Source organism: Macaca fascicularis, chromosome 20 (assembly GCF_037993035.2).
Source record: "Macaca fascicularis isolate 582-1 chromosome 20, T2T-MFA8v1.1".
Classification (NCBI taxonomy): domain Eukaryota; kingdom Metazoa; phylum Chordata; class Mammalia; order Primates; family Cercopithecidae; genus Macaca; species Macaca fascicularis.
Genome location: NC_088394.1, coordinates 5733108 through 5756770, shown reverse-complemented (window position 1 = coordinate 5756770; position 23663 = coordinate 5733108). Strand labels below are relative to the sequence as shown.

Here is a 23663-nt window from a genome sequence, read left to right as displayed (position 1 = left end):
CTGGAGGCTGTAGGCGGGCAGATCACTTGAGCTCAGGAGTTCAAGACCAGCCTGGGCAACATGGTGAAACTCCAGCTCTACAAAAATTTTAAAAAATTAGCCAGGTGTGGTGGCATGTGCCTGTAGTCCCAGCTCCTCAGGAGGCTGCGGCAGGAGGATCGCTTGAGCCCAGGAGGTTGAGCTGCAGTGAGCCAAGATGGCAGCACTGCATTTCTGCCTGGGTGACAGAGACCCTGTCTCAAAAATAAATAATAATAATAATAATAATATTTTCCTAGTTTCCTGTAATATTTGGAAACCACAGTCCTTCCGTGGCAGGGACAGAGATGGCCTGGAAGACATTGGATGCCCTTAGACACTCTGGGGCTGTGGGCAGGGAAAGCCCTTGGAAATGAATTCCCCATCAACCTCCTACTTTTTATTTTGTTTTATTTTATTTTATTTACTTTGAGACAGGGTCTTACTCTGTTGCCCAGGCCAGAGTGCAGTAGCGCGATCTCGGCTCACTGCAATTTTCACCTCCCAGGTTCAAGTGATTCTCTTGCCTCAGCCTCCCAAGCAGCTGGGATTACAGTACCATGCCCCTGTAATTTTTGTATTTTTAGTAGAGACGGGGTTTCACTATGTTGACCAGGCTGGTTTTGAACTCCTGACCTCAAATGATCCACCCACTTCGGCCTCCCAAAGTGCTGGGATTATAGCTGTGAGCCACTGTGCCTGGCCCAGCCTCCTTGTTTTTAAATACAAAACAACTGGGGAAGAGACTGGTCTGAAGACTCAGAAAGCTGAATTTGAACCCAGGACTCCAGACCCCCTGTTGGAGGCCCCTCCCCGCAGACCTGAACACTCCTCATCTGAGCTCTAATAGCCTTTTGACCATAACATAGTATCTTGATCGCTGCCTTCTGGGGTCTCCCCTGGGCTCCTCCTTCCCAGCTGGGCTCAGCCCCTCACCACCCTCCACAGAGGCGCTGAACCCTCCCTGCTTGTGAGGCCCTATACGGGCTTCAGGTCAGATTGGGTTTCTGTCTAAGAGCAGCCTTCTCCACTGGCACACAGTCTAAGCCAGGACATGCTGGCAGAATTGTGCAACGTTGTTCTGAGCCGGAATCGAGCAGCTTTTATGACCAGTTATGAAGCACTCTTCTCGGGCCAGGGCCTGGAGTAATTGAAGTTTCAAAGTAGTTTTTGTCCACCCGAGATGGCAGGCAGAGAGCAGATTCGGGCCAGGGCACTGCGCTCAGCGCCTGCGTGCATTACCTGCAGGGACATCCCCACAGGCCTTTCGGACCGGGTGGTGGTTATCACTGTTTGACAAAGAAGTTAACTGTGGCTGGGAGCAGCAAAACGCCTTGCCCAGGAGTGTCAGCCGACCTGAGGGTGGCAGGGTTTGAACTCAGGCCGGCGCCCTCCGCAGTCCAGCCCCCTTCCCTCAATTGCCACCATCTGAGTGCAATTCGCTAGCTACTGGGGCACAGGAACCCGTGCGGGTCTCTGCCGCACCTGTCTTGCGGGGCCCAGCTGGGTGTCCGCCAAAGCACCAGGAGCGCCGAGTTCCGCGGCAGCGCAGAACCAGGTGAAGGCCTCGGCCAGAGGCGCGCCGGGCCCGGGGAGGGTGGGGCTGCGAGCGCTCGCCCCGGCGGCCTTTGCGCCCCAGCGCCGGCCCGGCCTCCGGAGTCCCCCGGCTGGGGGTGGGCGGTGTCCGGCCAAGACCCGGTGTCCCCACCCCCGCGCCCAAGCCCCGCCCGCGCGGTGGCCCCTCCTCGGGAAGGTAAGCACCACCTTCTCGGGGAGCGGCCCGCAGAGCCAGTGGCCGTCGGGCGCCCCGCCCCCCGCGAGTAGGGACCCGGCGCCGCTGCCCCGCAGCACTAGGAGCTCCGCGCGCCGCCGCTCGCTCACCTGCGCTCCCTCCCGCCCCTCGGTGCGCGCCCGGCCCGCCAGCCGCCACCGCCCGCACCCCGAGCGCCACCATGAACTCGCTCTTCAGGAAGAGAAACAAAGGCAAATACAGCCCCACTGTGCAGACCCGGAGGTGAGGAGGCGCCCGCAGCTCCGTTCCGGGACGCTCTTGCGCCTGTGGGCGCACAGGACCGGGAAGACCGCCCGGGCAGTGTAGGAATGGGGGTCACGGGGGCCCAGGAACAGGGGACTGAACCGGGAGTGCGAGACTCACGGGAACGTGGGACCGAGGCCACCCTGAAGCTGGGAAGCACCGCCGGGTGGGAGGGGACTGGCTGGGGCACCCGAGGGGGAGCATAATTGCGGACTTCGGGGACTCCGGGAGCCCAGGGAACATTGCCTTGAGGGCCTAGGGCATGGGCAGCTGAGCTGGGGGTACAGGGCACCCCCGTGTCCCAGGGTCGCTCTTGAGCAGAGGGTCGCCCAGGACCGGGAATAGACACCTGGATGCGGGGGCGGAGTTTTTGGAGGACCGGGCACTTAAGGCGGGGTCGCCGTGGGCGACCCAGGAAGCTCCGTCCAGGGGGCGCCCTGAGGCAGGGAAATTGAGCCGGCGTCGGAGGGGTGCTCTCCAGTGCCTCTGAGACCGCGCAAGTGTTCCTGGCGTCCGAGAGGCGAGGGGGTGGGGGTCCGAAGGGGGTGGGCCACCCCCCGCTGCACTTCCCGGCATCTGCCACCCTGCGCTCCAGAGCCGCGCTCAGAGGCCCTGGGGGGTGCGGGGTCGGGTCGAGGGGCACACAGGCAGGCACCCCCTTTACCTCCCCACCCTCTGGGTTCTCAACGGAGGTTGGGTGGCGTCCGGGCCTCCTCTTCGAAGCTCGGTTTCCCAGGGGTGTGGCTCCCTGCCCCCACCCCAGCCCCGAAACTGGCGGTGTCTCTGAGCCGCGGGTTCCCAGGGCGGCCTGGGAGGGGAATGGCATGTCTTGATGTGTTTGCAGTGAGAAGCAGCCCACGTCCGTTTTGATAAGCCTAATGTGTTCACTTAATAACCTGTTTGGGGGAGCCTGGTGGAGATGCTGAGATTGATGGAGGGGGTGGGAATCCAGCCCCTGCTCTATGCCCCCACTTCTGAAAATAGAATGGAGGCTCTGGGTTAGCAAGGACCATTTTGCCACCTTCTTGGACAAGAGGCTTCAGGCAGGTGAGGGGCCCGCAAATTGCATGGCTCTCCTGGCTGGGAGTTCTGCCCCCAAGCTGCTCTCACTGGGAGCCTGCAATGTGCCCTCCAGCAGCTCCTCACTCCCTCCCTAGGCCCCAGAGGAAGGCAAGGAGAGGCTTCTGGGCCCAGGGCTCCCACCCAACCCCTGCAGTCCGGCCTAGGCCGACCAGTCCGACAGGTGCAGGCGGTGGGGCCCTGGCATGCTGGAGTGCAACACTCCATTCCCTGGCCTTCCAGCCCTTTCAGAAGCCCTCCTGCCCTGTGATCCCACCCACCCATATCTCCATTTGGGCCCTTTCAAGTTCAGAGGCATTTCCCCCCCTTCAGAGATTTCCCCACCCCTCCCCTATCTTTCACAACCCCAGAGACTGGGCAGGGCCTGCCTGCCGCTCCTCCGTGGCCGCGTCCAGCTGGCACTCGGACCCAGCTGGGGGCCTGTCCAGTCCCTGCACTGTTCCCTAGGGCATTGCACAATTGGATGCTCTGTGCCAGCCGTGGAGAACCGTTCTGTCCTCTCCACCCCAGAGACTAGGCCCATCCAGTCCTTCACACATGCAGACACCCACACACCAGGAGTGGGGCCAGGCCTCGCCCCGCCCTCTGCCTCCCCCTGCCCTCTGCCTCCCCCCAGCCTCCCTCCTTTCTGCAGCTTTCCATCCCTGAAGGCCTCAGCTTGGACCTAACAAAAGGTTGTAATGAACCCAGACAAGCTGGGAGGGGTGCGGGCTTTCCTGAAAGTGTGAGGATGAAAGGCATCCCATCCTTTATAGCTGCAGGGACTCAGAGGGTCTGGGGTGGCAAAGATTTGGGGTCCCGCCACTCTCTGTATCCCTGACCCAAAGCAGCCACCGTCTGTCCTAGACTGACAGCCATTGGTCCCAGGTCTCCACTTAGATGTGTCTTTCTCCAGGAAGCCCTCCTGATTCTGTCCCTCAGCATGGGGTGAAAGACCATTCCTTTGAGCCCTGCCACCCCAGCACAGAATGAGCACAGCCACAGCTCTGAGCAGGTGTCAGATGCCTCCCCGGGTGGTCTCCAAGCCCAGTGCATCCCTCTGCCCCCTCCCCTTAGTGGGGACTAGTTCTTAGACTAGATTGTGGGGTGGGGGTAGTCCTGTACCCAGTTCTCTCAAATGCATCTCTCGAGCATTGCCTGATGCCCAGCTAACCCCATAGCACCTGTCTTGGTTGGGGGTGGAAGGGACAGACTTGTGGCTCTAGGCTGTGGTCGCTGGTCACAGGAAGTGGATCTCCAAGTTATTCCTTCACCCCGAGTTTTCCAGGGCCCGCTCCATTGTTTGGGGGAGGACAAGGTTGCTGGTGAGAATCAGCGTGGTGGGGCAGGTAGGAGCTCCAGCACCGCGAGCAGAATGTCTCACTGTTGATCCTGGCATCTCCACCCTGGAGCCTCTGGAAGTGGGCACAGAATGGGTGGTGATACTGAGTGTCTCATGCATAGGGCTGCTGGGAGGAGCAGGGCACAGCACACGGGAGGTGCCCGGATGAGGGTTAGCACCCCTTTCCGGGCCCAGGGGACCCAGGAGCCCCAAGTTGTGACTTTCACACCCAAGGTAGTCAGGCCTTTGGACTACAAAGTGTGGATGAGTGAATGAAACACCCCGCCAAGAAAGCCACCCCTTCCAGTTTGTCCGCCTGGGCCGGGGCAGGGTGTGAACCCCGTTGCTCCCGTTGCCCGGGTTCCTAATGACAGGTGTGAGAGCTGATCTTCACACCTGAGCTAATGACAGAGTCAGGCTGGATGGTACGGGTCACCAAGGACAGCATCCAGCATAGCAGAGAGGCCCTGGAGTAGACCCGCTCCCACCCCCCTGGCTGTGCAACCTCAGAGGAGCTGCTTGACTTCTCTGAGCCTGTTTTCTCACCTGTGGGATAGGAATAAGCACGGTACCTGCTTGGAGATGTTGACTGAGGATTAAATGAAATAATGCAGGGGAAAGGTTGAGAATGATAAGAGGCCTCAGGTAATGGCAGCTATGACAATTACAGTTATTAAGCAGATGCGGGCAAGGTGGCTGTGGTATACCCAGGGTTAAACTTGATATCATGGTGGACAGGCTATGTACTGCACAATTCCATAGGCACTGTTGCTGGGGGTTAGCAGGTGGAGGAGACGTTAACCACCTCCCTGCACTTGAGTCGCTGGCAGTCACATCAGAGAGTAAGATGGAGTCAAGCTTCAGTACATGTATGGTTATGTGAGCATCGGGCTGATAGGGCCAGGCAGGAGCAATGGAGCGTAGAGCCGGACAGATGAGGTCTCCAGCCTGGCCACTCGCTTGCTTTGTGACTCGCCTGAAGTGAGAATTGTCACAGTCAGAGCACAGATGCTGGGAGGTGAGGGAGGACTTCCCAGAGGAGGCATCTGACCTGTCACGGGGCAGGATGGAGTAGCCAAGACCCAGCTCTGCAGTCAGGCTGAATTCTGCCTCTGTTTTAAAAGAAACAGCCTCCCTGAGTCTCAGTGCTTCTGAATCTGTTGAATGGGATTAATCTTGCCCCTCCACCCTGATCTGGGTCCCAGTAAACACCCAGCAGCCTGGCCTCACCTACACAGGTCTTGCAACACTGGCCCAGCCCTGATGGAGTGCTCCTGCATGGGAGGCAGGACCCCAGGCTTTGAGGGGAGAGCTGGCAAAAGGGAAGCATGCTCTACTGGGAGGCACCGGGGGTACCCTGAGCCTCTTGGTGGTTAAGCACACAGTGTTTTATTAGCTGGGCATGGTGGTGGGTGCCTGTAATCCCAGCTACTCAGGAGGCTGAAGCAGGAGAATCACTTGAACCTGGGAGGCAGAGGTTGCAGTGAGCCAAGATTGTGCCACTGCACTCCAGCCTGGGCAAAAGAGTGAGACTCTGTCTCAAAAAGAAAAAAAAAAAAAAAAAAAAAAGCAAGAACACAGCGTTCAGTGTTAGCTGGGAATGAGTTCAGGCCCCAGCTCTGTGTCTCTTAAGCTGTTTGATCTTGGGCAAGTCACTTAATGTCTCCGAGCCTCAGTTTCTTCATCTGTGAGATGGAGATAAGAGCAACCCCCAGTTGGTGAGGCTGCTGGGTTAATCAAATGAGAGGATGCGCGTGATGGGTCTAGCCCATGACCTGGTTCAGAGCAAGTGCCTGGCAAATCATAGCAGCCAATACTCGGAAGCACACACTGCTATTTTTTTTTTTTTTTTTGAGACGGAGTCTTGCTCTGTCACCCAGGCTGGAGTGCAGTGGCCGGATCTCAGCTCACTACAAGCTCCGCCTCCCGGGTTTATGCCATTCTCCTGCCTCAGCCTCCCGAGTAGCTGGAACTACAGGCACCCGCCACTTCGCCCGGCTAGTTTTTTGTATTTTTTAGTAGAGATGGGGTTTCACCGGGTTAGTCCAGATGGTCTCGATCTCCTGACCTCGTGATCCGCCCGTCTCGGCCTCCCAAAGTACTGGGATTACAGGCGTGAGCCACTGCGCCCGGCCACACTGCTATTAAGAGTCACAATGGGCCGGGCACGGTGGCTCACGCCTGTAATCCCAGCACTTTGGGAGGCCAAGGCAGGCGGATCACGAGGTCAGGAGATTGAGACCATCCTGGCTAACACGGTGAAACCCCGTCTCTACTAAAAATACAAAAAATTAGCCAGGCGTGGTGGCAGGCGCCTGTAGTCCCAGCTGCTCGGGAGGCTGAGGCAGGAGAATGGCATAAACCCGGGAGGCGGAGCTTGCAGTGAGCCGAAAGCGCGCCACTGCACTCCAGCCTGGGTGACAGAGTGAGACTCTGTCTCAAGAAAAAGAGTCACAACGGGCCAGGCACGGTAGCTCACACCTGTAATTCCAGCTCTCTGAGAGGCTAAGGTGGACGGATCACTTGAGGACAGGAGTTTAGGACCAGCCTGGCCAACATGGTGAAACCCCATCTCTACAAAAATAAATATTAAAAATTAGTTGGGTGTGGTGGCGGGCACCTGTAATCCCAGCTACTGGGGAGGCTAGGCAGGAGAATCACTTGAACCTGGGAGGCAGAGATTGCAGTGAGTCATACCACTGTACTCCAGCCTGGGAGACAGAGCAAGACTCCATCTGAAAAAAAAAAAAAAAAAAAAAAAGATTCATGACTGAGCCAAGCCTGGAGCTGACCAGGGAGCTGACTCAAGCATGCACCCATTGGTCAGTGACGGTAGGAATGCCTCATCGATTTGGGAGAGGGCCCATGTGGGTGACGGCTTAGAAAAAGCCGCCCCGCCATTTCTCAGGCACATACCGTGAGCCCAGCAAGGCCATGGATGTTACATGGGCTGGTGGGGGGCGGGAAGCAAATGAGGCCTCCCCACCCGTACCTGGAACTGGCAGCAACTGTGCCTGGGGACTGCTCCAGGCCAGATGGTAGAGTCATTGGTGTTTGTGCTCACTGCCTCCACCCCCAGCAACCCACTCTACCTCTTTTCCTTCTGGCTTTGCCCCCTCATCCCTTGCCCAGTTCTCTTGGAAGAAGGAATGAGACCAGATAAATTCGATTCAGGACAGCGCTGAGCTTACCTGGAGGAACGGCTGCTAATGGTAGCATTTCAGGCATTGTCAGGGGAGATCATTTGGGGAAAGGGTATTTTGGGGGAGAGACACAGCTCCCTCCACACCCTTTAGGCAACACCCTAAGGCTGTGGTGGGGGGAGGCCCTGGGAGTGGAGGACCTGTGGGAGAAGCTGCTTTAGAGAGCTTCCAAGGCTCCTCGTCCAGGGAAGAGAACCCCGGCTTCCCAGCATGCAGCTGTTCTCTGCTCCTGGCAGGGCTGTGCCAGTGTTGCTGGCACCACCTTCCACCCTCCCGGCCTGCCTGCCCCGGCCTGTCTTGGGAGCAAATGGGGAAATGGCTTCTGGTCTTTGCTCCCCCGGCTTCTGATGGGTTGCTGTGCCACAGCCTCTGGAACCCGGGAGGCCGCCCGGTGCCCGTTTCTGCCTCCGGGTGGAACAGAGCTCTCTTCATCCCAGCGCTGCCCTTCCCTACCCCAACCTACCTTTTTTTTTTTTTTTAAGTGTTCTTTATTCTTTTTTTTTTTTTTTTTTTTGAGACGGAGTCTCACGCTGTTGTCCAGGCTGGAGTGCAGTGGCGCGATCTCGGCTCACTGCAAGCTCCGCCTCCCGGGTTCCTGCCATTCTCCTGCCTCAGCCTCCTGAGTAGCTGGGACTACAGGCGCCCGCCACCGCGCCGGCTAATTTTTTGTATTTTTAGTAGAGACGGGGTTTCACTGTGGTCTCGATCTCCTGACCTTGTGATCCGCCCGCCTCGGCCTCCCAAAGTGCTGGGATTACAGGCTTGAGCCACCGCGCCCGGCCTCTTTATTTATTCTTTAGAGACAGGCTGTCACCGTATCACCCAGATTGGACTGCAGTGGTGCGATCATAGCTCACTGTAGCCTCGAACTACTGGGCTTAAGCAATCCTCGTGCCTCAGCCTCCCAAGTAGTTGGGACTGCATGTGTGCACACCACCATGCCCTGTTAATTTAATTTTTTGTAGAGATGGGGTCTCACTATACTGCCCACTCTGGTCCTGAACTCCTGGGCTCAAGCGAGCCTCTTGACTTAGCCTCCCAAAGCACTGGGATTACAGCCATGAGCCACTGCACCCGGGCCCTTTTCCCTTTAAATGGATCCCCGCTTCTCCCTGCCTGCAGAGTCAGCAGCCCAGCAGGCCTCTAGCCCCTCTTCACTGTTCCTTCTTTCACTCAAGTGCTCCAGTCCCTTCTCCCCATGGCAGCCAGGGAGCTCCTTACAAATAAATCTGACCATACCTCCATCTGCTTAACCTCTGTCCCAGAACTCCCTTTGCTCTTAGGCCCTGGGAGCTGGCACCCTGCGCAACATCAACATATGCCTGTCACCGTCTTGTTTCCACGCTGTGCCAGGCCACATGGCCTTTCCCTGTGCCATTCCTCTTGCCCAGAATGCCCCTCCCACCCCTTTTCACTGCTTCTCTTCCGCTTCCAGGTTTACCTCCTGTTCCGCAGGGAAGCCCTCCCCAACCTCTCTGCTGGGGCAGATCCACCTATTCTGTGGACTCCCCTTCTCCTTGGTAGCTCTTATCTCGGCAGCTACGTGACTCTGGGGTAGCCAGATGTGGCTGCATGGCTGCCTTCCCCCAGAGACATGTGCTGAATGAATGAATGAATGAATGAGAGTAAGCCACAGGGGACTGCTAAGATTCTTCCCTTCCCTCAGCATCTCAAGAGAGCATACACTGCCCTGTGCTTCACACCCCAGGACCAGCAGAGCCCGGAGGTGGGGATAGATGAGGCAGGGGTTCCAGCTAGTGGAAAGGAATGAGAGGCCTGAGCAGGTTGCCCCCTGCCTTGTCCCCATCCAGTCACCTCCTGCATGCAGGACGGTGAGCAGAGAGTTGGTTGAGTCTGCAGCTGGCAGCAATGCAGAGTGATAGTGAGATAAAGGGGGACCCTGACTCAGCCACACGGGCTTCTGCAGGAGGGGTCAGTTGGAGAAGAGAGGATAAAGAGAGTGCAGCTGACAGAAAGAGAGAGGGATGTGTGTACCCACAACCTGAAAAGGCATGACAGTGAGCAAGCAAAGAAAGTTGATGAAGGATGCAAAGACGACGCTTGTATATATACATTTTTAGAAACATACACAGAGCAATTCCATACACTCTTCCTGAATGCAAATGTGTCTATGTATTGGAAGGCTTAGGGGACCAGGTGCAGTGGCTCACACTTGTCCAAGAGCTTTGGGAGGCCAAGGCGGGAGGACGGCTTGAGGCCAGGAGTTCAAGACCAGCCTAGGCAACATAGTGAGGCCCTATTTCTAAAAAAAAAAATGAGCTGGGCATGGTGGAGCATGCCTCTAGTCTTAGCTGCTGAGGAGGCTGATGGGGGAGGCCCTGAGTCCAGGGATTCAAGGCTGCAGTGAGCTGTGATTGTGCCACTGTACTCCAGCCTGGGCAACAGAGCAAGACCCTGTCTCTAAATAAATTAATAAAATAAAACAGACTTAGGAAGAATCAGTAAATCTAAAATTCTGCCAAACCCTGGTGGTGGGGACATGCACGGCTGATTCTTCTCAGTGCTTTTCTGCATATCTGAGTAGACCATGAGTCTTTCAGTTTAGGTGAAGGGTGGAGTAGAGAATGCAAGCTGGTGTGGGGCACAGCTGGCAGGGGGCACAGCTGGCAGGGGGCACAGCATAGGAAAAGCCTGCAGGCAAGCCCTGAGTCCTGGGACTCAGAGTCCAGACCATAACAAAAGAAAGGGTCTGGGAGAGGAAGGAGAGGGGCCTCAGGAAGCAAAGGGGGCCCAGTCCTGGAAGGCAAGCAGGCAGGTTCTGGATGGGGAGACAAAATGGGAGAGTCTCTGTGAGGAAGTGGGAGGGGAGGGGAGGAGAGGGGACCAAAACTGGGAAAGGTATGAACACAGAAAGGCCTTGAGGTTGGGGCCTAGCTTAAAACGATCACCCTAACTTATGATTATTACATTGTCTGAGATAAATTCTACCCTCAGCTCTCTTTCCAAGTGAGGCTCAGAGAATTTGAGTGGCTTGCTCCGGGACTCTCAGTCATTCATTTTTTTTTTTTTTTTTTTCTAGTAGAGTTTCACTTTTGTTGCCCAGGCTGGAGTGAAGTGACACAATCTCAGCTCAGTGCAACCTCTGCCTCCCGGGTTCCAGCGATTCTCTTGCCTCAGCCTCCCAAGTAGCTGGGATTACACGCGCCCACCACCACGCCCAGCTATATTTTGTATTTTTAGTAGAGATGGGGTTTCACCATGTTGGCCAGGCTGGTCTCAAACACCTGACGTCAGGTGATCCACCTGCCTCGGCCTCCCAGAGTGTTGGGATTACAGGCGTGGGCCACTGTGCCCAGCCATCTCAGCAGTTCTTACCCAGACACTTTGAGAGGGCTGGCAGGGTGTCCTGGCCGCCCTGCCCATCCTTTCCTAGGCAGAGGATTTTTGTCACGCCTTAGAAGATAAAACACACCGGGGCTGCTGGCTCAGCTTGCAAGGCCGCAGGGCTGTGGGAGAAATAGAACTTGCAGAATTTTTTGCTGCCCCCACTGCCTGGGCTAGGATTTCAGGCTGATACCTTTTAGGGTTTCAACTTCTCTGTGGCCATGGGGACAGTTTGTTTCCCATTGAAGGCTGAGAAAGGATTGCGAGTTTGTACCACAAAAAAGAGACAGGGCTTTAACCCTGCTTCAACCCCAGATGCGAAGCTCGATTCGGCCGGGTGCAGTGGCTCACGCCTGTAATCCCTGCACTTTGGGAGGCAGGTGGATCACCTGAGGTCAGGAGTTTGAGACCAGCCTGGCCAACATGGTGAAACCCCATCTCTACTAAAAATACCAAATATATTTTGTGTTAGAGCCCAAGAGTTGAAGGCTGCAGTGAGTTATGATTGTACCATTGCCCTTCAGCCTGAATAACAGAGCAAGACTCTGTCTCAAGAAATAAAAAAGGAGGTTGGTGCTCTTTGTCCAGTCCTCCTGAACCCAGAGTGACATCCTAATGCCTCAGGGCACCAAAGTTGGCTAGAGCCCTATTTATCCCCTGAGTCCAGGAATTCAAAGCTGCAGTGAGCTATGAATCCTCCCACCTTAGCCTCCTGAGCAGCTAGGACTAGAGGCATTCACCACCATGCCCAGCTAATTTTATTTATTTATTTGTGATAGAAATAGGGTCTCGCTATGTTGCCCTGTCTTCAAGACTTGCCTTGATGTTACCTGAAGCAGCTTGAACTTCTGTATGATTGTAAGAGGAGCCCAAAAGCGCTCATCTGACACAGGACTCTAGGCCCCAACACAGTCCTGGAGGCAGGGCGGCCTTCCCTGGGCAGAAACAGATTAGGCCTTAAAAACAGACCCAGAATTACTACACCAACAACCCTCTCATCTTAGGATATATTTCCCCAGGATTAATAGCTGGGTGTGAGACATTTACTGTCTAATTAGCATGGGAGTTTCTAGTAGGGAGAGAATCAGTCAATTGACCAATCAATCTGGTATTTATTGGACACCTCCTGTGTACTGCTTTCTCATAAGACCTCCTTCCTAAAGAGATATAGGATTCTTCCTCATCTTGCTTCTTTTTAACCTTGCTGTGGTTCAGTTCCTTGTTCTCAGACCTCGCTGCACATTAGAATTACATTAGGAGCTTTGAACAGGATGTCAGAGCCCTTTCCAAGAGCAGTTAAGTCAAAATCTCCATGGACATGGATCCAGACATCATTCTTTTGATGTGCAGCTGGTGGGAACCACATAGTTACATGGATTGCCCCACTCCCTCTTGTCTTTGAGGTATATGGACTGTGCTTTCTCTCTTCAGTACCAGTTGCCTGGTATGTCACTCTCCATTTCTTTATTCTCAACCTTCCTGTATCATTTAGTTTCAAGTGTGTGTGTCTTATAAAATGGCACATAGCTTGGGGGTGGGGTATATTTTGTATTCTCACTTAAGAGTCTTTTATCTTTTAATAGGCAAAATTGGCCGGGCGCGGTGGCTCAAGCCTGTAATCCCAGCACTTTGGGAGGCCGAGACGGGCAGATCACGAGGTCGGGAGATCGAGACCATCCTGGTTAACATGGTGAAACCCCGTCTCTACTAAAAAATACAAAACACTAGCCGGGCGAGGTGGCGGGCGCCTGTAGTCCCAGCTACTCGGGAGGCTGAGGCAGGAGAATGGCGTGAACCCGGGAGGCGGAGCTTGCAGTGAGCTGAGATCCGGCCACTGCACTCCAGCCTGGGTGACAGAGCGAGACTCCGTCTCAAAAAAAAAAAAAAAAAAATATAGGCAAAATTAATTCATTTACATTTATTGTAGTGACTAATGTGTTTGAACCTACTCCACCATGTTGCCCTATTTATCATGCTTTCTCTTTGTTTCCATTTTGCTCTTTTCGTGGGTTTTATTGAGTTGAGTATATTTTCATCATTAAAGTTAGATTATAAGGCCTAAATGGAACACAGTGGATGAAAATACCCTGATCTAACTGATCTAAAATCTTTGTTTTTTTTTTTGGAGACAGAGTCTCACTTTGTCGCCCAGGCTGGAGTGCAGTGGCGTGATCTCAGCTCACTGCAAGCTCTGCCTCCCGGGTTCACACCATTCTCCTGCCTCAACCCTCCCGAGTAGCTGGGACTACAGGCGCCTGCCACCACGCCCGGCTAATTTTGTTTTTGTATTTTTCGTAGAGATGGGGTTTCATCATGTTAGCCAGGATGGTCTCTATCTCCTGACCTCGTGATCTGCCTGCCTCGGCCTCCCAAAGTGCTGGGATTACAGGCGTGAGCCACCGCACCTGGCCAAATCTTTGTAATTATACCCATTGGGGTGTTTGTCCTTAACCTACCTTCTGGCTTACAGACTTTTGAACAATTGGGATTTGCTCATCTTTTGGGAGAGGGCCTTCTGTTGTTCTTAATTCCAGGCCTTACATAAGCTTGGGACTCAATGAATAGGTGTAAAATTGATCAGGTATTTTATAGTGTGTCAACAATTCATATCTCTGGGGGCTTGTTAATGGAGAAGGGCCTGTTGCCAGGGCCTGTGAGGGGCAGAAAGATGACAAGGAGTTGGTGGGGTGTGGTTGAAAATTTATTTGGCAATTACTGAATATCTAGAAAGTGCCCAGCTGTGGCTGCAGCAGTTACAAGCATAAACCTTTACTAACCTTTTGACCCTGAGCAAGTGGCCGCTCCTTCCTGAGGCTCAGTTTCCTCATCTGCAATGGAGCTATGATAGCACCTGCCTCAACCAGTTGTTATAAGGATCAGAGATGAAACCTGCTTCCGGTTCTGGCGTAGGGTGTGGGCCAGGAAGGTGTTCACTCAGTGCTTCCGCCTGAAAGGTCTGTTCAGAGGGACAGGCTGGGAGTCCCTTGTGGTGGCATCTTAGGAGAATGACTCAGCCTCAGTTTACCATAACTAATCATTACTGAACCAACCACTGGGATTAATTGTACTGATGAAAATGACAACAAACTGTAAATCACTCTGCCTCCCCTGGGTGGCGAATGCCTGGCCCCATCATTCTGTCTCGCCAATGTCTCTTGTCCCTTTGTCTGTAAGGGGTGGGTGTGGATCGATGTTGATGTCCCCTCTGTACTGAGAAGGTGGCTTTGAAGCCTGTCTTCATGGGTTCGAATCTTGGCACCACCACTTCCCAGCTGTGTAAACTTGGACCAGTTTCTTAACTTCTGTGAGCCTCAATTATTATCTTCATCTGGAACACAGAGACAGGAGTTACCAAATTGCATTAAAACATCTGCTCAATTCAACACCTATTTATTGAGCCCAAGCCTGCTCAAGGTGTGGAATGAAGGGTTAAAGAAGGGCCCACTAAAAAAATGAGTAGGTTCTTTTTGTCCAAAAGTTTAATAGCCTAACAGGTAGGATTAAGAGCCCCAGTAACACTAAGGGTGGCTACTTCCTAGGGCTTTGAGATTTCAGTGGGTGATGCACAAAAGGACTGAGTGGTTGCTGGGTACCCAGTAGGTGCCTTCAATGTTGTTACTATTCATCAGTCGTTTCCTGAGTGTCCACGGTGGGTGCCTTTGTGTCAGAGCCAGGACAGATGTTTCAGGAGCCAGGCAGTGTATAAAGAAGGTAGGGGCAGAGGGCTGCTCGGCACCGGAGGTGCACCTCCCCCGAGCTGGCCCCGCAGGCAGGCAGGACGCCAGAAGAGGATGACCGTGGTGACAGGAGGCCCAGCCCCTTCTCTGGACTCTGGGAGAGGTGAGGCTGGTTCCAGGGAAGGGTGTACACTCCTGTGCATTCCAGACATTCCAGCACCAATGCAACCCCCATACACACCCACTGAGACAGAATTAACCCCCAGAGGAAGGGACGGCAGATGTGATCAAAGGCCAGTGGCCCTGGCCAGGCAGGGAGTGCTGAGCCTGCAGGGACCTGTGTCCACACATGGGAGGAGAGTGTAGGCTGGGCTGTGACCCAACAGGGGACACAGCAGTTCTGGGTGACAGGGACAGCTGGGGCTTACGCCATGGCAGGAACATGGCCCCTTCAATGTTGCTGAAGTATGATCTGTTCCTGGGGTGGCTGCCGTCCCAGCCTGGAGAAGGGGACAGCTGTGAGCAGGCCAGGTGCCTCCAGCTCTGCCCCGTGGCCTATGGACAGGGTTGCAGCAGCTCTGGGGACCTGGGGAAGGGTGTCGGGCTGTGGTCTTTGTGCCAGGGTTCTCCACACCCAGGCGCCAGGCTCCACTGGGCACAGTTGGGAGCCCTGGGTTGTTTTGGAGTTAGGCAGCCAGGGAAGGACCCTCAGAGGATACCCTGTCCTGGGGCAGACATCTAGCTAATGAGTGTGGACAGGAGGCGGAGTCGCAGGGTTCAAAGAGAATAAGCATTTATTAGGTGTCCCTGGGTACCAGGCACCGAGTAAGACTGGAAGATGCTCTGAGCGCACATCAGCTTTCCTACAGCAGAACTGACAGGCTGTGGTCACTGCGGGCTTAGAGCAAAGCAGGTCCGGGTGCCCCAGAATCACCTAGAATCTTGCTGTCCTATTCAGTAATTACCGGCCCCGTGACATGGGCTGTGCAAGTATGTCTGTGTGCCAGGGTTTGAAGACTTAGTATGAAAAAGAGAATGTAAACTATCCATTAATAATGGTCTGTTGGCCACTTGTCAAATTTATCATATTTTGGATCTATTAGGTTAAATAAAATAGAAAAAAAGTTCACTCATTTCTTCTTACTCTTTTCATGTGGCTACTAGAAAAATGTAAATTGTCTCTGTGGCTCAGGTTCAGTTTCTGTTGAACAGTGCTTCCTGTGGGAATGTTTTCCAGCTGTTGAGTGTCTTTCTGCTTGTTCCATGGCAAGCAGGCACGATAACCCCATTTATGTTCAAGGAACTTAAGGCTGAGACAGGTGGAGTACTATATGCTTTTATTCCAAATAGCCAGCATAGTTCATTCAGTTTGATGGGCGCTGCAGACATGGCAGTGAACAACAGACAAGGTGCCCTGCCCTGGCAGGGTCCCCACGCTCCAGTGACAGGGAGGAAGAGGATGAAACCCAGTTATCCTAATCATGGTGTGGCCACACCTAAAGTGCTTTCATTTATAAGGATTATCTCCTTGAATTATCTCAACCCTCTGCAGTGGGATCAATTCCTATCCCTGTCTCAGAGATGAGGAAACTGAGGCACAGAGAGACTAAGGAACCTGCCCGAGCCCACACCTAGGTCACAGCAACAACACAGGCTACGTTCCTTGCCTTGGCCAGGCTGCTCTCAGTTTCCTCCCCTGCAGGTCAGGTACAAAGAATGGGCCAGTTGGTGCCATATGACTTGAACAGGTACAGCTGAAGGCATCAAGGGTGGCTCTTGAAGCCACCCACACACAGGGAGCCCACTCCCAGGTCACTGACGGCTGGAAGGTTGGCCATTCATGGTGTCCTTGGAGGGTCCAGGTCTCTCCTGGGGGCAGGAGCCTGGGAAGCATATCTCCCCAACTCTTAGATCTATGTATGATGCAGCCAGATCATACCATCATCGAAAACTTGTGTTCCCATATGCTCTCAGAAAAGACAGTGGGTGGCTGTTGCATTGGGCCAGGTGAGAAGTGGTGACTTTGGCCAAGGTGGAGGCCAGAAGGGCAGATGGAGGAGGATGTGCAGGGGACGTGTTCCCATGTAGAACCAGTGGAGGGAGAGGCAGGGACAGGTCTCAGGGATCTGTTGGCATAACCGGGTAGACAGGTCCTCCCCACCCTCCCCTTCTGCGGTTTCCCTTATGCGGATGGAAGAGTGTTCTCAGAGCAGTGGGAACACCCTGTACCCTTCAAATCCCCAAACCTACTGACTCAGATCCTTAGCCCAAATCTAAGACAGCTGAAGTGGGCTGTGCGTTTGTCCCCAGCCAGGCCTGGGGAGTGGGCATCTGGGACCCAGGATCTCCTATCCTCCCGACACCTCATTACCCATATATGGGCACAAGCCTCTCCACGCAGATGTTGGAGGAGATAGTTCCAGATTCTGAGGTTATTTGCGAATTCCTCGTGCCCGGGCAAGGCGACATTCACAGGGCGGAAGCAGAGCACGTCTGGGCTTGCAGCAGGATCAGCGTGAATGTTGTGGATGGCCGGGGTCCTTCTTTCATCTCCCGGGTGCTGGAGGATTCTGACTTCAGGCCTTGGCTTGTGGCTTTTTTTTTTTTTTCTTCTTTTTTTGAGACGGAGTCTCTCTCTGTCACCCAGGCTGGAGTGCAGTGGCGCGATCTCGGCTCACTGCAAGCTCTGCCTCCCAGGTTCACGCCATTCTCCCACCTCAGCCTCCCGAGTAGCTGGGACTATAGGCGCCCGCCACCACGCCCGGCTGATTTTTTGTATTTTTAGTAGAGACGGGGTTTCTTTTTTTTTTTTTTTTTTTTTTTTTTTGAGACGGAGTCTCACGCTGTTGCCCAGGCTGGAGTGCAGTGCCGCGATCTCGGCTCACTGCAAGCTCCGCCTCCCGGGTTCACGCCATTCTCCTGCCTCAGCCTCCTGAGTAGCTAGGACTACAGGCGCCCGCCACCACGCCCGGCTAATTTTTTTTTGTATTTTTAGTAGAGACGGGGTTTCACTGTGGTCTCGATCTCCTGACCTTGTGATCCGCCCGCCTCGGCCTCCCAAAGTGCTGGGATTACAGGCTTGAGCCACCGCGCCCGGCCAAGACGGGGTTTCACTGTGTTGGCCAGGATGGTCTCAATCTCCTGACCTCGTGATCCACCCACCTCGGCCTCCCAAAGTGCTGGGATTACAGGCATGAGCCACTGGGCCTGGCCAGCTTCTGGCTTTTTGTTTGTTTTTAGGGTTTTTTTGTTTTGTTTTGTTTTGAGATGGAGTCTCACTCCGTTGCCTAGGCTGTAGTGCAGTGGCACAATCTCGGCTCACTACAACCTCCGCCCCCCAGGTTCAAGCAATTCTCCTGTCTCAGTCTCTTGAGTAGCTAGGATTATAGGTGCCCGCCACCATGCCCAGCTAATTTGTGTATTTTTGGTAGAGACAGGGTTTCACTATGTTGGCCAGGCTGGTCTCAAACTCCTGACCTCAGGTGGTCTACCCACCTCAGCCTTCCAAAGTGCTGGGATTACAGGCATGAGCCACCGCGCCCAGCCAGCTTCTGGCTTTTATCAGCTCCTTAAAAGGAGCCTAAACCCCTGGATGGTGGATCCAGGTCAAGGCAGAGCCGAGCTCCTCAGAAGCAACACCCCCCATATCTGTTCTTTCAGTCACCCCCACCACAGCCCTGCGGCATGCATACTGTGATGACTCTCATTTTACAGCTGGGGAAACTGAGGCTTAGAGAGGCTAAGTCATTTACAGCTTACTAAGAGCAGAGGCAGGATTATGACCCCAGGCTGTCTGGCTTTGGTCTGGGTGCTTAACCACTGGGCCACACTGCCCTTCCAGCTGAAAGAAAGTGCCAGTGATACCTGCACAAAATTAAAGCAGGAAGACAGACCCACAAGGTGGAGAGCGAGGGTCCCCTGAGACACCTGTGTTCTCTTTCTCTGCCCACGTGGAGCATTGGTCGTGTGTCAGGGCCAGGGTGCTACCTCTGTCCCAGCTCCTCTAATGGGCATCCCGGCTGGCCCTCTGAGGACTATGTGCTGTCCTTGGCCATGCCAGGGCAGCACACAGCCCTAAGTTTGAGTCCCAGCTCCCCACTTTGCAACTGGGCTCACTGAGTCACTGGATCCTCAGCCTCGAGTTGCCACCTCTAATGCAGGCCGGGGCCAGGTGCAGTGGCTCACGCCTGTAATCCCAGCACTTTGGGAGGCCAAGGTGGGCAGATCACTTGAGGCCAGGAGTTCGAGACCAGCCTGGCCAATGTGGCGAAACCCCGTCTCTATTAAAAATACAAAAAGGAGCCTGGTGTGGTGGTGCATGTCTGTAATCCCTGCTGCTCTGCTCGGGAGACTGAGGCACGAGAATTACTTGAACCCAGGAGGCAGAGGTTGCAGTGAGCCAAGATCATGCCACTGCATTCCAGTCTGGGTGACAGAGTGAGACTCAGTCTCAATCAGTAAAGCAGGTCAGGCTGTGTCTACTGAGGCTCTGACTCCTAGCGACAGAGCCGGGGGACCTGATGCCATTTGAGGCTCCCAAGCCCCCTCCCTAGTGGTTCCTCTGCTCTGAGTACATACTGGGACACAAAAAGACGGCTGTTCAGGCTCAAGCCTGCGGGCTCAGGGCCAGGAAACCCTTGTCTGGTCCCTGGCAGTGCCCTCAAACCCAGCCCTGGAGCTCCGAGGAGGAGCCAGGCAGCCTCCTGACCTGCTGGTTCCATTTTTCCTTGCTTGCATCAAGAGCCTCATATGCAGACCAGGCCAAGAAAATGGGGCTCCGTGAGACTGCTCAGGAGTGTCCCAGACTCGCGTCCCCAGCCCAGAAGGAAAAAGCTAGGGAAGAACAACCTAGGTCGACTCGAGGTAACTCCCAGTGGCTTGCGAAACCCACCTAGCCCCTGACCCACAGCCTGGCCGAGGCTGAGGGGGCTGTTTCTGCTGCTAGCCAGGTCCTGGGTCCCCATTCAGGCCCACTGGTGAAACAGCCAGCAAGGCCTCAATTGTATCAACATGTAAATGAACTGGGCTCAGTGGCTCATGCCTGTAGTCCCTGTACTTTAGGAGGCCAAGGCAGGAGGATCCCTTGAGCTCAGGAGTTTTTTTTTTTTTTTTTTTTTGAGACAGAGTCTCACTCTGTCGCCCAGGCTGGAGTGCAGTGGCCGGATCTCAGCTCACTGCAAGCTCTGCCTCCCGGATTCACGCCATTCTCCTGCCTCAGCCTCCCGAGTAGCCGGGACTACAGGCGCCCGCCACCTCGCCCGGCTAGTGTTTTGTATTTTTTAGTAGAGACGGGGTTTCACCGGGTTAGCCAGGATGGTCTCGATCTCCTGACCTCGTGATCCGCCCGTCTCAGCCTCCCAAAGTGCTGGGATTACAGGCTTGAGCCACCGCGCCCGGCCGAGCTCAGGAGTTTAAGACCAGCCTGGGCAACAGAGAGAGACTCCATGTCTACAAAAAAATTAAAAAATTAGCCAGGGCTAGTATGGTGGCTGACACCTGTAATCCCAGCACTTTGGGAGGCTGAAGCAGGCCGATCACCTGATCAGGAGTTCAAGACCACCCTGGCCAACATGGCAAAACCCTGTCTTTACTAAAAATACAAAAATTAGCCAGGCATGGTAGCATGCGCCTATAATCCCAGCTACTCAGGAGGCTGAGGCAGGAGAATTGCTTGAACCCAGAGATGGAGGTTGCGGTGAGCCAAGATTGTACCAGTGCACTGCAGCATGGACAACAGAACAAGACTTTCAAAATTTTAAAACAGTATAAATGATCTCGAGTCTGTTTCGGGGCCCTGGACGCTGCTCTGAACCTCCAGTTCAGTCCTTGAACACAAAGGTGTCTTTGAAATTTGGCGGAGGTGTTTCTTTTTTTTTCTTTTTTGAGACAGAGTCTCGTTCTGCTGCCAGGCTGGAGTGCAGTGATGCAATTTCAGCTCACTACAACCTCCGCCTCCCGGGTTCAAGCAATTCCCCGGCCTCAGCCTCCCGAGTGGCTGGAACTACAGGTGTGTGCCACCATGCCCAGCTAATTTTTTTGTATGTTAGTAGAGACGGGGTTTCACCAGGTTGGCCAGGATGGTCTCCATCTCCTGACGTCGTGATCCACCCACCTCGGCCTCCCAAAGTGCTAGGATTACAGGTGTGAGCCACCGCGCCCGGCCTGACTGAGGTGTTTCTAAAAGTGATCCTGATTACCCGCCCCCCAAACATACCACACATACACTTTTGTTTGGTTTTAATTTGAGACAGGGTCTTTCTTCGTCTCCCAGGCTGGAATGCAGTGGTGTGATCTCAGCTCACTGCATCCTTGACCGCCTGGGCTCAAGCGATTCTCCCACCTAAGCTTCTCAAGTAGCTGGGACTATAGGTGCACACCACCACATCTGGCTAATTTTTGTATTTTTTGTAGAGACAAGGCCTTCCTATTTGCCCAAGTTGGTCTCGATCTCCTAGGCTCAAGAGATGCTCCTGCCTCGGCCTCCCAAAGTGCTGGGATTACAGGTGTGCACCCCTGTGCCTGGGCCCACACATAAACATAACTAGAGAGGATTTCTTGTTCACGTTCCACAGATGATGAAACTGAGACTCAGAAATACAGAGTGGCTGGCCAGGCATATGGTGGTCATACCTGTAATCCTAGCACTCTGGGAGGCCGAGATGGGAGGATCGCTTGAGGCCAGGAGTTCAGGACCAGCCTGGTCAACATAGTGAGAAACCATCTCTATTTAAAAATTTGAAGAAAATACAAAAAGATTAAAAAGGAAATACAGTGTAGCTCCTCTGTCACATCGTCACAGGTCACACTGCTGGTTGGTGCAGTCAGGATCTGAACCCTGTGTGACTCCAGATCCGAAGTCTTTCTCCTACATGGGCTGCCCTCCGAAGTGACCCTGGGTAGTGACTTCACGTCCGGGACCTTGGCTTGCTCATCTGGATAATGAGCAGGTGGGGCCGGATGGCTTCTGAGGCCCCTTCGAGGGCCAGCGGCCACTGCTCTCAGCACACGTGTCCGTGTTACCCTCTGAGTAAGAAAGGGGAGGGCTGGGCATGTACTCCGGCTGTCACTCAGGCCCCTTCCCTTTTCTGGTGTGTGTGTGGGGACGGGAGTGTCTTGGTCTTCCTGGCTCGGCCAGGTGGCTGCTGTCTGTGTCTTTGTGGGTGGGACAGGGCTGTGTCTCGGCCTCCATCAGTGGGGCTGGTGGCCCAGGGGTGCCACGTCTGGCTGCCCCAATGCGGCTCATTACCAAGATGAAAAGCTGGACCAGCCTAGCCGGTTTCCCAGCACTCCTGGGACCCGTCCCCGTTCCTGCAGGTTCCTGCCCCACCCACATTCCTGCTGGCCTCCTAGCATGGGGCTCCATGGCTCTCCAAGGGACACATGGTTGATTCCTGAGGCCAGCTAGATGATGGGGGGAACGCAGGACCTTTTGGGGCCTCTCATTCGGGACCCCAAAGCTACAGGGCGAAACGCTGAGACTGTGCCTCTGGAGGCCTGGATTCGAATCCCAGCTCTGCCTTGCTTGCTGGCAGTGGAACTGTGGCCAAATGATGGAATTTCTTTGTACCTCTATTTCCCCATCTGTAACTGAGTGAATTGCATGGTATGTGAATTCCATGCAATTCACTCATTTAGAGTTGTAATCCTCCAACTTTTGAGAACAATGCTACTTACTTAGAGGGTGGTAGGATTGATGAGCTAATATATATGTGATTTGCTTAGCACTGGGCAGGACAAATAGCCCTCTAGGAGTTAACTAGCCCCTTCCAGGCTGCTGGGGGATTACCTGCGGCCGGCCAGCCTCCCTGGAGAATGAGACAAGAGGCAGGACCTGACTCGGGAGAGAAAAAACAAACCCCTGTCGTTTCTAAATGACACTTGTCTTTTTTTTTTTTTTGAGACTGAGTCTCGCTCTGTCACCCAGGCTGGAGTGTGTGGTACAATCTTGGCTCCCTGCAACCTCTACTCCCGGGTTCGAGTAGTTCTTCCGCCTCAGCCTCCTGAGTAGCTGGGATTACAGGTACCTGCCACCGTGCGCAGCTAATTTTTGTATTTTTAGTAGAGACAAGGTTTCACCATGTTGGCCAGGCTGGTCTTGAACTCCTGACCTCAGGTGACCTGCCTGACTCAGCCTCCCAAAGTGCTGGGATTACAGGCGTGAACCACCGCGCCCAGCTGCCTTTTTTTTTTGTAGCAGTTTTACGGTGATATAATTCACATACCATGCAGTTCACTCATTTAAAGTGTTCAATTCACTGTTTTTGTTTTTTTGTTTTGAGACAGGGTCTCACTCTCATTGCCCAGGCTGGAGTGCAGTGGTGAAGTCTCGGCTCACTGCAGCCTCAATCTCCTGGGCTCAAGCAATCCTCCCCCCTCAGCCTCCCGAGTATCTGGGACCACAGGTGCGCATCACCATGCCCAGCTAATTTTTTGTATTTTCAGTAGACATGGGGTTTCACCATGTCGCCCAGGCTGCTCTCAAACTCCTGGGCTCAAGTGATCTGCCCACCTCGGCTTCCCAAAGTACTGGGATTATAGGTGCGAGCCACCGCGCCTGGCTCAGTGGTTATTAATATTGTCACAGAGTTGTCCAACCATCCCCATAAAACATTTTCATCACCCCAAAAAGAAATCTCATACCCTTTAGGAATCACTCTCCATTTCACATCCTCCTGGGCCCTGGCAACAACCCATCCACCTTCTGCTCCCGTAGATTCCTCCATTCTGGACATTTCTTACCAATGGAATAATATGTGAGCTTTTGTGTCTGGCTTCTCTCACTGAGCATAACATTCTCGAGGTTCATGAGGCTGTAGCAGTTGTCAGTTCTGCCTTCATTGTTTGGCCAAATAATACAGATAGACCACATTTTGTTTATATTTTCATCAGTTGATGAATATTTGAGTTGTTTCCACTAAAAAGTGGAAGCCAAAAGGCTACTATGAATCATGCTGCTGTGACTCATCTATGTACAAGTTTCTGTG

At 53.9% G+C, this 23663-nt stretch overlaps 1 protein-coding gene across 1 annotated transcript in view; it reads left to right on the top strand.

The window, feature by feature from the left end:
- The first annotated feature begins 1870 nt into the window (after positions 1–1870).
- PPL (periplakin) overlaps positions 1871–23663 on the top strand; it is a 57551-nt gene continuing 35758 nt past the window's right edge. Inside the window, exon 1 of the mRNA XM_045381648.2 lies at positions 1871–2032. Within this exon, the coding sequence (XP_045237583.2) occupies positions 1971–2032 (62 nt within the window). The 5' untranslated portion in view covers positions 1871–1970. The remainder of the gene's footprint in view (positions 2033–23663) is intronic.